At 42.8% G+C, this 17,278-nt stretch overlaps 1 protein-coding gene across 1 annotated transcript in view; it reads right to left on the reverse strand.

Annotated features, from left to right (window-relative positions):
• The window catches only part of DOCK1 (dedicator of cytokinesis 1), a 388,933-nt gene that overhangs the window by 256,788 nt on the left and 114,867 nt on the right, over positions 1–17,278 (reverse strand). Inside the window, exons 18-23 of the mRNA XM_044296110.1 lie at positions 15,878–16,061; positions 13,752–13,849; positions 13,240–13,329; positions 8,784–8,884; positions 5,793–5,927; positions 3,110–3,218 (exon numbers count right to left, since the gene is read on the reverse strand). Coding sequence (XP_044152045.1) covers positions 3,110–3,218; positions 5,793–5,927; positions 8,784–8,884; positions 13,240–13,329; positions 13,752–13,849; positions 15,878–16,061 — 717 coding nt within the window. The remainder of the gene's footprint in view (positions 1–3,109; positions 3,219–5,792; positions 5,928–8,783; positions 8,885–13,239; positions 13,330–13,751; positions 13,850–15,877; positions 16,062–17,278) is intronic.

Consider the following 17,278-nt stretch of genomic DNA (forward strand, 5'->3'; position numbering starts at 1 on the left):
GGTCCGCAAAAAATGTGGACAACACACCGTGTGCTGTCCCCGCATCAGTATGTCCGTTCCGCAGCCCCGCAAAAAAAAAACGAACATGTCCTATTCTTGTCAGTTTTAGGCAATGGATCCTCAAAATAAATAAATAATACTAATAATAATAATAGTGGATGGCATACGGATGTCATCAGTTTTTTTTTTGTTTTGTTTTTGGCGGACCGCAAAACACATACGGTCGTGTGCATGTAGCCTTAGACTGAATTCACAAGCAGCAGGATCATTCCAACTTTTCAGTGTAGGTTCTGCACTATAAATTCATGGCAGTTTACAGGACCAATGATGGCCAGTTCACATTGTTCGCCCTTGCCTGTGCGCGAGACGGTCTGTAAATAAGTCCGGTCAGTGGGAGCAGGCAGTTCTGAGAACAGTCACCGGGGGCCTTCATTGGGCTGTTCTCGGAACTGCCTGGTCCCGCTGACCGCACTTGTTTTCAGACCGGCTCACACACAGGCACAGGTAAGGGCTTACCTGTGCCTCGCCGGCCTTGTGAACACTGCGAACTGGCCATCACTGCACAGGACTATACATGCAGATGGCGTTGTCTAAACCGCATCCACACATACCGGAAAAAATCTGAGCTGAACTGAGGGAACGCCGGGGATTTTCTAATCGGCTGCATGTAAATTCTGATGTGAATTGTCACAGTGGGTCTCAGTGGGTTCCAATCCGCACCAAATTCCACATCACAATCCCCATGTAACGTATGTTCATTGGGTTGTGGTTCATTGTGGATTTGCCGGATAAAGGTCAGCAGCGGGTGGGAAAGCAAATAAAAATGTACATTTCTCTTACACTGAGTGCGTGCGTGATCAATAGTTGTCAATTTATCATCAATACACAAAATAAATGGAACTTTACTGCTACTTACAAATGAACTGTCAGGGTAAATTGATTGGTATTAGGTAGGGTCTTAAGTGGTCGAGATGAAGGGAAAAAAAAAAACATTTACATAAACCTATAAGTCATTCCCTGATTACAGATTTCACGTTGGCCTACTTCAGTGACCTGAAAACATTAGACATCTCTCATTTTTTCTCCCCCTCCCCCCCACCTCTACTTCACAGCTGTAAATCCCTTTTGCTGCCTGATATTAATCAAATAAACCACTGGTTTTCTCCTTTTACTGTGCCGCCATATGCTAATCAGTATGTGAAAAGCCAGAAATCTTAAACTCTACTGACTACCCCTGGGGGGAAAAAAGAAAGGTTTACATAGCCTGAAGCATTTTCGGATTTGTGTCGTTCTGGGCTCAAACGGTTTGATGTATAATGGTTTCTATCGCAGCTTTACTTGTCTTAATGTATGACTAGTAAGAGGTTTTTTTCAGTGAAGCTTAAAGCAGATATATCTAAAATAAGCAACATGTAGTCTTAAAACACATCATAAAGATACATCTACAACCTTTCCCAATCGATACGGTGAAAACACAGATACAAATGTCTGCTAACCACAAATATCTGAGCTTAAGGCCCCTTTATACTGGTCAACTGAGCAGAGGATTGTCCGGAAGTAAGGATTCCTTTCCAACAACCGCCTGCTCATCAGTGAGGAGACCGCTCTATTTCCATGCAGAGATCGCCTCCAGGGTATGGGGAGCAGTGATCGCCAATTCCATCGCTCGCCCCCATACAGAATCAGAAAACGATGATTTAGGCGTGCGGACCAACGATCTTATAACCCGATAAACAAGCGTTTCACTCTGTTGTGTGAACGTCGGCACCTTCACCGGCAGATCATCACGAACACTTGTTAGTGATTATCTGCCCGAAGCTCGGCCACTGTAAAGAGCCTGTAACTCCCCTTCTGTCCTTTATACTGCCGTTACATCTCCTTTCTGACCTCCATAAGTTTAAACAGCTCACTAAGATAACATGGACAGAATAGTGCCGAGTACACTGACAGATCTGGTGCCACAGACTATAACGAATACAGTATGAAATAATGTGAGGGGCTCCAAGCATAGACCAACTACAATAAAAAATAAATTCATTATTATTTATTAATAATAAAAAATTAATTAATCAAAAAGGCAAAACACACATGATCGATGTTATAATCAATAATCAACCTACATGATTAATGTAATGTTATTGGGACATGTGCAAACAGAGAAAAGATAAGAACATAACATATAACAATCCAGTACAGATAAAGTATAATATAATATAACCTGTATAATATACACAGCAGGGGCCCCCTCCTGGTGTCTACGTTCAGTTATAAATGGGGGATCCACCTAAAGAGAAATGGTATTCTCAAAACCAGTTATCAATATATTGTGCATAATAATATTACTAGCAATATATTGATTGACGATTCAAGGATTACTACTACTACTACTAGCAATAATAATATTGTGCAAAATATATTGATAACTGGTTTTGAAAATATTATCTTTCCTTGACGGAAGTTTTTTTTAGGTGGAACTACGATTTAGTGGGCAATGTATATTATCCAGCCCATCAGTGCCAGTGACGTCACCGGGGTTCCTGTCAGCCCAATGGAGAGCCCCGGTACGTCACCGGAACTCCTAAAAATGCCTTTGCCCTGTGCAATTTAGCGCAGGGCAAAGGAGAGCATCGGAGCATGAACTTCTCCGATGCTCAAGTCAGGGGGGCTGCCAGGGTGAAAATGGAGGGAACCCGGACAACCCCTTTAAGTTTTCTGGTGTAGAAAAGTCACAAGTTTGGCACAAGGCTCCTGCTGTGCACAATTTTGTGAGTTTTCCCTCTTTTATGCCACGTGTGCAGGAGGGGGCACGGTCAGGGCGACCCTAGCTCGACAGAGATAACAATACCCGCAACAGATTGATTGATGAAAATTACACCAACATAGAGCTTCAGGTTTAATTTGCTGGAGCACAGATGACCTGATATACACCTCCAATTGTGGTGCATCTTATGGCACGGTCGTTCTTATTAAGACTGGGGTCACACACGGCAGTCTTAATAAATATCCCAATTGGGTGTAATCAAAGCAGCTCAACATATTTGTAATTAATTTTAAAATATTTCAAGAAACGTGTCTATAAACGTTCTGACATTTTTAGGTTCCAACTTACCTTGACTATGACTGTCTGGTCGGTCTGACTGCTGGTCATCTCATTGATGGACTTAAACAGCTGCAGTAAGGACTCCATAAACTCCGCTTCTCCCTTATTTTCATACAATCTGAAAAATTAACAAGAATGAATCCTGCTGGATTGGACAACCACATAAGGTCTGGCATTTGAGACATGTGAAAAGACAGCAAGTAAAAAAAAAAGTAGAAAACAAGTATATATTTCAGAGCAGTCTGAATTGACATCCATTGCGTCAGCCAGGTGTCACTGCAATCACGGATAAGCAAGTTCATTGGCGTTACTGAGAAGAGCGGATGGATCTAGTAAACGCTTTCGGATGTTCCCAGAATTGAGGAGAATATACTATCATAGAAACTGACATCATGGCTTTCCTATTTTTTGGTGATCCTTTCACTGTAAGAATCTACATTTAATATAGAGAAATGTCACAAAAGCTCTGATTTACATTAAAACATAACAGAAAATTTCAAAGGACATTATTTCACCCAAAAATATTCTGCCAGTTAACCAGACAGCAGCACATTTTTTTAAATTGTTCCGATATTTACAGATTTTTTTATTTATTTACTGAACATGATTATGGGGGCAGCCATCTTGCCTGAGCTGTTCGTAAAGAAGACCTGTCACCGCTCCTGACATGCCTGTTTTAATAGCTTCATGCATTCCCCATGTAATAACAATTCTGGAACATTCTTATGTCTGTATGTTGTGCCATTCCTTTATTATTTCTACTAGAAGTTATGAATGAATTGCTATCAGTCTGCAGTAAGGGCACAGATGGGCGGTAACCAGTTGGAGGGAGAGTACCTGCACAGTCTGATAATGTCAGCACTGATTGGCTAGAGTGAGTCTGTGCAGATGCACACCCCCAACTGGTTACCACCCCTCTGTACCCTTACTGCAGACTGCTAGCAATTAATTAATAACTTCTAGTAGAAATAATAAAGGAATGGCACAACATAGAGACATAAGAATAGATGCTCCAGAACGGTTATTACATGGGGAACGTATGAAGCTATTAAAACAGGCATGTCAGGAGAGGTGACAGGTCCTCTTTAACTGCATTTAGAAAGCATTTAAAGAATGACTTTATGGCAGCCCCATGGGCCACAGACACAATGGTCTCGAGGGGACCTCATTGACTTCTATAGGAGAGTTTTCTTGGCATGCTCAGAGGTCAGGAGTTAGTAGATAAGCTGTGATATCACCTATTCTATTGTGAATGGAGAATCCTGTATTATCTATACACAGGTGATATCTGTCATTCTGAACCTGTCTGTAATGAAAAGCAGATAACTGCAATAAAGTGATCTGTACAGACCAAGAAGTGGCTCCTATTAGGTTTGATGGCTTGTGTGAAAACTGCATGATTGTATGGTATTTGTTTAAATACAGATTCTGACATGGAAAACTAAGAATAACATAAATCAAAAATTCTTTAAAAATATGTTAAACATAAAAATGCGATTTAAACAATAGGTCATTTTGTGATGACACATTCCCTTTAAGTGAATATCTGAGTCTGAAAACCAAGTATTTTTTTTATTTTATTTTTTACACGTTGCTGATGCAGGAAAGGATGATGAATAGTGTCCTTCCCTGCCTGCTGTTGAGGCGGAAGGAGGGTTTGGGGCACGTTAGAAAACCTAGTAGGAGATACCACTGAAACCACAAGTTTTCTTGGTAAATGAACATTTTTAATGCATTTATATTGCAAAACATGCAATCTGAGCCAATAGAAAGGGGGAAGGGTTTCTATTAGCCACAGCAGAGTGTGGCCCTCAGTCTGGAGAAGCCAGCACATCAGTGCATGAAAGCTGAGTGATTTAAATTTGAGCTGTGTAATACTTCTTTACCCCTGTGGTGGCGCTGCAGGAAAAGTGAACAGACTGAAGAAGTGTTGCCCGTCTCCCTAAAGATTACGGCTTTCCTAGTCTATGCGAGGAATCCTAGTATCAGGATACGGTTCTAACAAAACAGGATTTCCAAAGTCAACAACCCATTTAGCTCTGCTGTATATGTGATATTATTATACGGAATGCTCCAAAAAGAAAAGTACGCCGATTTACTACTACTAATACCAGAATACGCCAATGCGGAGTGGATGATCAGCCCTTTATGTTAGGGTACTTTCACAGTAGCGTTAAAGTTTTCAGGTATTGAGTTCCGTCACAGAGGCTCAATACAGGAAAAAAACGCTTCAGTTTTATCCTAATGCATTCTGAATGGAGAGCATTCTGTTCAGGATGTCTGCAATTCAGTCCCTCTTACGGTATTTGGCCGGAGAAAATACTGCAGCATGCTGCAGTATTTTCTCCGGCCAAAATCCCGGAACACTTGCCAGAATGCCGGATCAATTAATGCCGGATCTGGTACCAAGTGTTCCGGAAAACCGGATCCGGTCTCCCGGTTTGCGCATGCGCAGACCTTTAAAAATGTGAAAATAAATAAATACCGGATCCGTTTTTCCAGATGACACCAGAGAGATGTACCCGGTATTTCAATGCATTTGTTAGACGGATCCGCATCTGGATCCGGAAACAAATGCTATCCCGTTTACATACGGATTTCCGGATCCGGTAGGCAGTTCCGGGAACGGACTTGCTTTCCGGAATCCTCTAACACAAGTGTGAAAGTACACTTAGAGGGACAAAATACTTACTGGATAAATAAAATTCTAGAGCGGACGATGAACTTGAAAATGTATTCCAAGGCTTTCATGACTTTGTATACTTGGTCTGTTATACCAGGTTTATCTGCATTCTCCACGTAGTTCTTTAACACCTTGGTCAGTTTCCTGGAATAGACACGTGGATATCCACATTAGTCACCGCACTCAGCAGAGACACGGGTGAACAACTATAAACGGTTACTGGAGAGTAAAAGGCAAGAATATCAACGCTATTAAAGCAAAGACCTTGAACAAGTGCATCTTTGGGTCTGTGCTTGCTTCGTCACCCATACCGCCTTTTTCTCAGTTTAAGGCCTCCTGCTTGCCGTAATACGGACCGCATTTGCGGATCTGCAATACACAGGCTCCGTTCCGTGGGCATTCCGCATCACGGATGCGGACCCATTCACTTCAATGGATCCGCAAATCCGGAATGGTGCAGAACGGAAGCACGGAACCACTATGGAGTGCCGTACTTCCGTTCCGCAAAAAGATAGAACATGTTCTATCTTTTTGTGGAATGGGCGGACCCATTAAAGTGAATGGGTCCGCGATCCGCTGCGGCTGCCCCATGGTCAGTGCTCGTTCATTGCGGTCCACAACACGGCCACGGGGCGCACACTTGTGCAGGAGGCCTTACCCCAATTTGCAGCTGAACCCATACTGACATACCGTACAGTTTTGCAAACAGTCTGCTCAAGAGGCTACATGCACACGGACGTTGTTTGTTTCCGTGTCCGTTCCATTCCGGTTTTTTTTTTGCAGATCGGATGTGGACCCATTCATTTCAACGGGTCTGCAAAAAATGCGAACAGCAACAGCACACCGTGTGCTGTCCGCATCAGTATGTCCGTTCCGTAGCCCCACAAAAAAAATAGAACATGTCCTGTTCTTGTCAGTTTTAGGCATTGTTACACTGGATCCGCAAAAAAATAAAAATAAAAAATTAGACTGCATACAGATGTCATCCGTTTTTTATTTTTTGCGGACCGCAAAACACATACGGTCGTGTGAATGTAGCCTTACAAAGAAGTTTGGCACAGACTGCCGATCAGATATCTGAAGAGTCAGTGGTGCTTCATTTGGGGCTGCGGCCTCCTTGCAGATTACTAAGGCTAGTTTCACACTTGCGGCAGGACGGATCCGACATGCTGTTCACCATGTCGGATCCGTCCTGCGGCTATTTCGCCGTGCCCGCGGACCGCCGCTCCGTCCCCATTGACTATAATGGGGACGGGGGCGGAGCTCCGGCGCAGCACGGCGGTGCACGGAGAAAGCCGCCGGACTAAAATTACTGCATGTCAGGCTTTTTAGTCCGGCGGCTTTCTCCGTGCACCGCCGTGCTGCGCCGGAGCTCCGCCCCCGTCCCCATTATAGTCAATGGGGACGGAGCGGCGGTCCGCGGGCACGGCGAAATAGCCGCAGGACGGATCCGACATGGTGAACAGCATGTCGGATCCGTCCTGCCGCAAGTGTGAAACTAGCCTAAGCACAGCGCCGTCCATTAGCAGCTGTACTTGGTATTGCAGCTTAGCCCCATTCACTTGAATAGGACTGAGCTGTACCTAGGTCATGTGACTGATTAATGTGATCTAGGAAGAGACCATGGCGCTCTGTCGCTTCAAACAGCTGATTGGTGGGAGTGCCAGGAGTTGGACCCCCACCAATCAGATACTGATGACTCATCCTGAGGACAGTTCATCAGTATTAATCAAATGGCATTTATCATGTAGAGAAAGTTAATACAAGACACTTACTAATGCATTGTAATTCTACATATTGCCTCCTTTGCTGGCTTCATTCATTTTACCATCACATTATACACTGCTCGAATCCAGAGGTTACGAACACCCTGCAATCCAGCAGCAGTGGTCTTGCTTTCACGATATAGAAAAGAGTGCCGACCTATAGCAGTGTATAATGTAATGGAAAAATGAATCCAGACAGCAAAGGAAGCAATATGGACAATCGCAATACATTAGTAAGTGCCTTGTATTAACTTTCTCTACACGACAATGCGTTTTGATGCGTTTTTCACTCACATGGTAAAAAAAAACCTGAAGGTTTACAAACAACATCTCTTCGCAACCATCAGTGGAAAACACATTGCATCCGGACATGCTTGTGGATGCAATGCGTTTTTCACGCAGCCCCATTCACTTCTATTGGGCCAGGACTGCGTGAAAAACGTATAGAATAGAACATGCTGCGTTTGTCATGCAACGCAGAACTGATGCGTGGAAAAAAAAAACGCTCATGTACACAGACTCATTGAAATGAATGGGTCAGGATTCAGTGCGGGTGCTGTGCGTTCACCTCACACATTGCACCCTGCGCGTAAAACTCGCTCGTGTGAAAGGGGCCTAAAGCTGGCACTACACATTAGAAGTATGTTGCTGATTTGGTGGAGTCAGAAGATCTTCTAACGTGTATGGATGGGCCTCCTGACTTTCTCCCCAGTGTCAGAGAAGATCAGGATCGGGAGGCTGGATTTCAACATGCACAAGTGTCTGCCGGTGGCTCTCTTCCCGTTCAGAACACATGCATGCTTGGCCCGGCCAAATATGCACGTGAAAGAAATACAATGCAATAGCACTCTGCCTACACAAAATTCACGATCACAAAATATATGAACTAACGGTATACTCATTATACAAATGAATTTGAGGGAGGGGGGTTAGAAGGGAAAACTGTGGCCCGAACATACATTTAGCCAACAGGTATCTCATGTGTTGAGTCCACAGTTTAAATAAAAGCTGAAGGCCTACCAAGCTGCCATATCCTACACTAAATTGACTGGCAGTATGGCATTAAACCTATTCACGTGACAGTTTAAATGAAGCATCGGCCCTGAATAAGAAGAAAAGGCAAAAAGGAAAAACAAACTTTATTTTCTGTGAATTATGCTTTTATTTGCATATTATAAATAGGTCAAAAACTTGTGATGCGTTTTCAAACCTCAAGTGGAATGATTAAACCTACGTGTAAGCCAGGGTTGCGCTGAAGTGCTTCTTTATGTAAGTTTCCAGGACTGGGTTGAAATGCTGAAACTTCCGATCTGCAATCAGACCAATAATGAATACCTGCAACAAATATAAAAAGTGTCTCTCTTATTAATAATGCAGCTTGTAGGAGGCACATCCTGATCCAGGAGCGTTCAGTCGCACGCTGCATATGCCTACAGCACAGGGCGTCCATCCTGAGTGAATCAGAAAATCATAAAGCGAGAAGGAGCTTCAGAGGGGAAGCAAATCCAGACAACATGCTCATTACATATTAAAGAGTGACGGATCCTCTGCAGAGAGCCTTCTATTCTGCAGACAGCTCGTAAAGTTGAAGAAACTTTTTGGCCCGGAGCTAGTCACATTCTCTCTGCAAACCAAACTACTATTTCAGTGTCTTCATTACCTTCTCTATTCTGTGAGCTGTAGGCTTTCCTATATTGTTTGGCGGTTTCAAAATCTCATTATTTACGTTTAGATCTTAAAGGGAGTCTGTCATCAGCATTTCACGTTTGTAACCCTACCCATAGCTTTCTCGCATCCTTACAGTTAATAAAAACATTACCTTTAGCATCAATCCTGGACTTATAAAACAGTCAAAAAACATCTTTATAACATATGCAAATAAAGGGCTCACAAGTGCCCAGGGGCGGCGTTACCCTCGTAGGTGCCCTGCTAGCTCAGCCTTTTCTTCGCTTCCCCCCCCCCCTTCCTTCCCTCCGCCCGCCCATCCTTTCCCTCTGACCGCCTATCTACTAACTTCTTGTTTCGCCGAGATCCCGCACCTGCGCACTCAGTCCGTCGGCCGGCGCATGCGCACTGCAATGCCCGTTCCTTGTACGGCATCGCAGTAATTAATGCGCATGCGCCGATGGACCACCTCCTTTGTTGTTAGCCGGCGCATGCGCAATAGTTACTGTGATGCCGTACAAGGAATGAGCATCGCCGTGTGCATGCGCCAGTCTGAGTGCGCAGGCGCGGGATCTCGGCGAAACAAGAAGTTAGTAGATAGGCGGTCAGAGGGAAAGGATGGGCGGGCGGAGGGAAGGAAGGGGAGGGGGGGAAGCGAAGAAAAGGCTGAGCTAGCAGGGCACCTACGAGGGTAACGCCGCCCCTGGGCACTTGCGAGCCCTCATTTGCATATGCTACAAAGATGTTTTTTGACGGTTTTATAAGTCCAGGATTGATGCTGAAGGCAACGTTTTTATTAACTGTAAGCATGCTAGAAAGCTATGAGAAGGGTTACAAACGTAAAATGCTGATGACAGACTCCCTTTAAAAGGATATGCCTATCATACCCTAAGTTATACTGAATGGATATGCCAAAAAAGTCTGAAAAATTGGGTCGATTGCTGAACTCCTGAGCAGGGGCAGTGTGCCGTCCCTGTTTATACACATACATGGCTGTTTGATTATCTTCCATTCATATATTTAACCTTTACAGAAAAAAACATCATTGGGCAGGCGTGTGCACACTAATGGCCTTTTAGACCGCAAAGCAGATTTTGCTTCCAAATGGCAGCACGGACTGGTCCGCTCATATGTATGCACCAGGAGACAGCAGGACAGTCTAGGTCTGTGATGGCTAACCTCCGGCAGCAGTGGTAAAACTACACTACCCAAGATGCACACTTGCTTGGCTGTCCTTAGAACTCCATAGAAATGAATGGAGCATGCTGGAAGTTGTACTTTCACCACAGCTGGAGCGCCAGAGGTTAGCCATCACTGGTCTAGGTCTTCTAGACTCCCAGTATAGGATCCAGTACTGTAGGCTGTAATGCAATTTTACAGCGCTGGCTCCCCTACTGGATACAGGAGGCAAAGCAGGACGCTCCGTCGCCTGGTGAACAGACAGGAGCCGCCCGTCCGCCCTGCTATTTAGAAGCAGAATCTTGTATGCAATGTAAGTGTGCAAACTCTTGTAAAATTAAAGGGAACCTGTCACCGGGATTTTGTGTATAGAGCTGAGGACATGGGCTGCTAGATGGCTGCTAGCGCATCCGCAATACCCAGTCCCCATAGCTCTGTGTGCTTTTATTGTGTTAAAAAAAAACAACGATTTGATACATATGCAAATTAACCTGAGAGGACTCCTGTCCCTGACTCGTCTCACGTACAGGACTCATCTCAGGTTAATTTGCATATGTATCAAATCGTTTTTTTACACAATAAAAGCACACAGAGCTATGGGGACTGGGTATTGTGGATGTGCTAGCGGCCATCTAGCAACCCATGTCCTCAGCTCTATACACAAAATCCTGGTGACAGGTTCCCTTTAAATGTTTTTCTATGACTGGAGGCACATTTCAATGGAGCGTGACCTCATATCTATGGTTTCTTCTGTGCTAGGCATGCAAAATTGCCACACAAAATTCTTGGAAGGTTTATTCGGATAACGTTATTGTCAGAAACAACTAGTTAACAGGGTTTTCTGAGACTCATATACTAATATTATCAATACCTATTCACAACTAGACCTCATGATAAGAAACACCGAAAAATACAACCAATCCTATAAAGAAAAACTGGTGTTAATGCCCAGAACAGAAAATCAACATAGGTATATTATATATATATATATTTATTATTTTTTATTTATTTATTTTAATAAAAATTGGAGGAGTCCACACAACAATAGGTAACTGCTATTCCCCTGACGAAGCATACACCTATTGTGATTTTCTATTCTGGGCATTAACAGCAGTATTGCTTATAGGATTAGTTAAGGCTTATGACTCTGGATAAGTCATCAGTATCTGATCGGTGGAGGTCCGACATCCAGGATCCCTGCCGAACAGATGTTTGAGAACGCAATGGTGCTCCCTGCTCACCAAGCACAGCGCAGTACATTTGATAGCGGCTGTGCTTGGTATCGCGGCGGAGCCCCATTCACTTCAATGGAGCTGACCTGCACCTAGGCCATGCGACCGATGAACAGGACGTCACTTGACCTAGAGAAAGCTAAGAGGAGGCCGCGGCGCTCACAAGAGAACTGGTGCCTTCTCAAACAGCTGATCAGCAGTGTCCTGGGTGTCGGACCCCACCGTTCAGATACTGATGACCTATCCAGAGGATAGGTCATCAGTATATAGATCTCAGAAAACCACTTTAATTCTCATACGTCTAGTAAATAGGCACCAAAAGTGAGGCTGCAAATAACTGTTCTGCGAAAGATGTCATTATACCTCTACCTTCAAGAAGGTGCTACAGGAAACTTCAGACTAAAACCAGCAGGTTTAGGAACAGTTTCTTCCCCACAGCTGTCGCCCTACTGTACTCAGTCCCCCGCTGAACCCCTTCATCCATACTCACTTAACCCTCTACACTCCTCCTCCCTCCATCCCTTCCTATGATCATGACTGTCATTCATTCTCAACATTCACGGTAGGTTCATATTGGTTACTGCTATAGTTGGGAGACTGTCATAGCTTAGTCTCTGCTATAGTACGTACTTATTACAGTCTGTCCATTCACTTCTGGAGTTGTATTCATAGGATTCTGCAGATCTGTTTACTATACATCTGTATATTTGTATATATGTAGCGCATCTGTATAACTTGTTCATAGTACATCTGTGTATTCGTCGTCTGTATAGCAATAGAACAGTTTATCTGTATATATGCATACATCAGTATATCTGGCCATAGTACATCTGTATATTCGCTCTCTATATAGCAATATAAACACCTGTATACTTAACTTACTGTATTTGTACATAATCTGTACATAACTATTCCTACTTTCTACACTATCCTTATCTGTATATAACTTGTTTTTATTGCACTGCTGCCCTTTGCACTTCTGATTAGATGCAAACTGTATTCCGTTACCCTGTATTTACATGTGTAATGACAATAAAGTTGAATCACATCAAATCAAATTATACTTTACAATGTATATGCACTCAAGTTTTAACTAGGTAAAAGATTTTTTTACAGGGGTTGTCCCACGAAAAGTATTCTACAGTTTTGAAACCAGCACCTGGATCTGAATACTTTTGTAATTGCATGTAATTAAAAATTCTGCATAGCGACTGAGTTATTCAATAAAACGTATTTGTATAGCGCCACCTGCTGTTTCCTTATTTTTTTGCTGAGATGGCCGCACATGCTGTTTAATCCTTCAACCGCCTCCTGATATAAATCTAGCAGAGCAGTGAATGTGGAGAGCTCTGGACCCATGTGAGGTACAGGGCTGGTGCTAGCTTTGTTAGAAATAGATTGTCATGTACTATATGATGTCCGATTTTAATTTTTTACATTAGTCATGGGATAACCCCTTTAACACCAAGGTCTCACTTACTAGATGTGTAAAATAAAAAAGATTGAAAATCTGAAGTAGACAAATCAAGGTAAAAGCTTTCCTGCCGAGAAAATATCAGCAAACACAATAGGACTATGTTCTTCATGGTCACGTTTCTTTTGATATAAACTTACCAAGGCATCAAAGACTAATATATCAAACGTCTCACTCTCAGAGTTTTCCATTATGATGTTAAACAGCGCATCCAAAGTGTCCTGTAAGAACTAAAGACACAAATGTTGGGTCAACGTCCATGACAGTTTACACGTCACTGATTTACCTTTGGAAAATCTGCCATGCAATGGGGCTAATCCAGGGATTTTGTGTGTGCAATCAACAAGAAAAATGAATAGGCTCACTGATCTCGTGGCTTATCTTTTTTTTTTCCACAGCACAGAATTTCTTCCAGGGCATGTGACCATGGAGATAACACCCCGCATTTGCATGCATTGGAGGTGGAATGTTTACAGATTTGATGCAGATTTTTTGCATTGCACATCAAAACCTGAAGGTGTGAACAAGCCCTTAGTGTATCCATACATGCAACCACCAGGTCCCCAGGTAAAACCTAGTAATGAAGTAAATTTACTCCCTTCTATGTAAATGTAATTATGCAATGCAAATACAATTATGATTGGTAATCTACCTTAACAACTTCTCCTCCGTCGACATTCATTAGCTGCCGTAAATTCTGCTGCAGTAGGTTTGTATTTGAACGCCATTTCAAGAGCCCTAGCAAATCAACTGAAAGAGAACAAAAAGAGAATCAGATTAGAACAGAAACCTGAAGGGAATTCCAAAATAATGTGGAAATCAGAATAAAAATATCCCAAACAACTATGATGGCTCACTTGTGAAGTATGCACAGGACGATTCTTCAGTCAGGTGCAAGAATCGGGACATGGAATGTGGGAAGGGGGTACAATGAAAATGTCTAATTTGTAAAAAAAAAAAAAAATATAATATCTCAGCAATAAAAACATAGAAGGGTCATGTGGTGTCCCCTGCTCTTCCTCCAATCATCAGCATTGCATAACGAGGTCTAAGTTCAAAATGGAATGGAAGAGGACTGATCTTTTGCTGATGGCCACGGCAAATACCTGCTTTTGCTGAGGAAAACGTATATAAAAGTATAAGCGGGAAATGTATTAGCCCTAACATTTTCTATGCTTAACAGGAGACAAATTACTGGCAATACCCATGCTAAACAACAAGTACAATTTTGTAGGTACTGGTTATTCTTTGGTTTATAAAGGGATTTTTTGTGTTCTTTGTGAAAAGCAGAGCTTTCATTGTTGTTGGGTATTGTTTTTGTTTGAATGAAGCGATGGATCCAGCATCGGAGTTTAGAAAATATCGTGGGTTCCTTTATTCAGTATAGTACAAATCCATACAGTGACAGCATCACCTCAATGTTCCAAATGAACGTCTACGCGTCACGACTAAGAACGTGTTTGTTCGAAACGCGTAGACGTTCATTTGGAACATTGAGGTGATGCTGTCACTGTATGGATTTGTACTATACTGACTAAAAGGAACCCACGATATTTTCTAAACTTCGATGCTGGATCCATCGCTTCATTTCTACTATTTCACGGTCTTACCAAGGTTTCCGTGCATCCAGGAAGTTGATACAAGGGATAGAGCCAGTAGGTGAGCTGGACATTGTTTACAACAAAATTATTGTTTTTGTTTATCAAATAGCAGTTTTAGGCAATTTTAGACAATATTCGTTTTTATTGTGTAAAAACGAAAAACATAATTTTTTTTCCCCCAGAGTCCAACATTTTTATTTAATTAGATTAAAATTTTTTTTTTATTTTTACGCCATTGTTATTTTGATGTGTGAAAAGTTCAAGTTAGGGCCACTGCATTAAGACTTCATATATGATTGGTGGTATTTTTTTACTCTTAGAATTTATTCTAATTTTTTATTTATTTTTTTACTTCACTTTGTGGGGGGTGGCAAAAGAAAAAAATATTGTGAAAGTTGTCAGAAAACACCTTTATGAGATTGTTTTATATTAAAAGGGGGCTGGCCTATCTCACACATTGGTGGCATATCACTAGGACATGCTAAATGTCAGACAGATGCAGGTCCCAAAGGTTGGATTGTACCCATCTCTAGAACAGGGTCACCAAAGTGAAGTAGAACGCACCGCAAGGGCACGCCTACGCCCTTCTCTGCATTCACTTCTATAGGAGTTCCAAAAAGAGCCGAGCGAGCTGCGCTCAAGCTATTTTCTCCATTCCCGTAGGAGTGAATGGAGTGTTGTCGCACTTGCACAGTGCACCCTTGTTCACTTTAGGGCTTCATTCTACAGATAGGGTGTCAGAGGTGGGACCTGCAGCTACTTGACATTGGTGGCATATTAACAGGATTGGCCACCAATGTGTGAGATGTACCAACACCTTTAATTCCCCCCGCCCCCCATATTGGATATGCATGGCAACCCCAATTACAAGGATAAAAACAACCCTGTCAAGTGACGATTGATATGGTCATCGCTGTCCTGGGTCTAGTTACAGCCTGCAGCACAGTCATGTGACCTGTCACCCAGGAATCACATGAGTTCTGGGAACAATGGACACACACATGGTTACATGATTTTTAGATGCTTTATTTATCTATCATCATTTTTTATTATACCGACTTATATAGCGCTGAGCTATTCAGCAGCGCTTCACAGACATTAGCATCATATTGTCCCCAATTATTCCACCACCTTTAAAAATCCTATTTACAACTATGTAAAACCTGCCCCATTTTACCATTCTGTGTGAGCTTAGTTGAGCAGACGAGAGTGGAGATTTGGAAAGAGTCTTTGCTAATGGTGCAGTTCCCCAGATTCTGCATGCTCTTCCCGCTGGCCGAGTGACCTTTCTCCTCCAATTCAATCTTAGTTGCAGGAAGGCTGAGGTAAGTCCCTGCATCTTCAAGTTTCTTTGCTTCTGCCTTTTAACAGAATTTAAAAAAAGAAATAAAAAAAATTGCAGAATTATAAATACCCACACTTAAGAGCTGCTTAGTCTTCGGAGTCAAGTCTAAACAAATGGGCTGCGCTCACAATGCTGGAGCAGCGGGACACCTCTCATTACAATGCGGTCTTTATGAAGCGGTACACTTACCAGAACACGGGATCTTCTGAACACAAACAACTCCTTTATCACAGCGACTAGCGGCCGGCTTACCTCCAATTCCATGAATAAAGTGCTTAATTACAGCAGTATATTAATCCACAACTCGAGATTCATGAATTCGTTCTACCAATCACTGGTATCCAATTAAATGGTAAAATTAGGCGCCATTTATTCCCCAAAACACATACTGCGATTAACGGCAGTATAGCTCACAAATCCACTTTATAATATGAACCACACAGGTGATCTATTACAGATACAGAGCTTTTATTAAGGTAATAACAATACAATCGTGATTTCAGCAGACGTATAACTGAAACCAATATAGGAAGGGTGGGAACAGAAATAAATGGATTTTTGTATTTACCGTAAAATCCTTTTCTCGTTGGATGCATTGGGGGACACAGCACCATGGGTATATGCGCAGCTGCCACTAGGAGGCTGACGCTAGAAAAAAAAAAAAAAAGTGTTGGCTCCACCCAGATGGGCTATACCTTCTGCTCAGACACTAAACTAACCAGTTGGTCCGAAAGCAGTAGGAGTATCAAAAAAACAGAAACAGTGAAGCCAACATGTCCTAAACCAGAAAGCGGACCATTATCAAAAGGGTCCTGGGAAATCCGGAAAACCTAAATGAAGAAAAAAAAAGGGGATCTGTGTCCCCCAATGCATCCAACGAGAAAAGGATTTTACGGTAAGTACAAAAATCAATTTTTCTCGTGAATGGAATTGGGGGATACAGCACCATGGGACGTCCCAAAGCAGTCCCCGAGGGTGGGAAAAAACAGCAATGCGAAGAACCTAGCGCACAGCTGCTTGCAGAACCTTGTGACCCAAACTGGCATCAGCAGAGGCCAAGGAATGACTATGGTAAAATCTAGAGAAGGTGTGAACTGAGGCCCAGGTGGCGGCCTTGCAGACATGGGAAGCAGAGGCTAAATGTCGGGCCGCCCATGATGATCCGACCACCCTAGTGGAGTGAGCGGTCAACGGGAAGGGGGCTCACAAACCTTCACAACATATGCTCCCTTG

This window comes from Bufo gargarizans, chromosome 6 (genome assembly GCF_014858855.1).
Source record: "Bufo gargarizans isolate SCDJY-AF-19 chromosome 6, ASM1485885v1, whole genome shotgun sequence".
Classification (NCBI taxonomy): domain Eukaryota; kingdom Metazoa; phylum Chordata; class Amphibia; order Anura; family Bufonidae; genus Bufo; species Bufo gargarizans.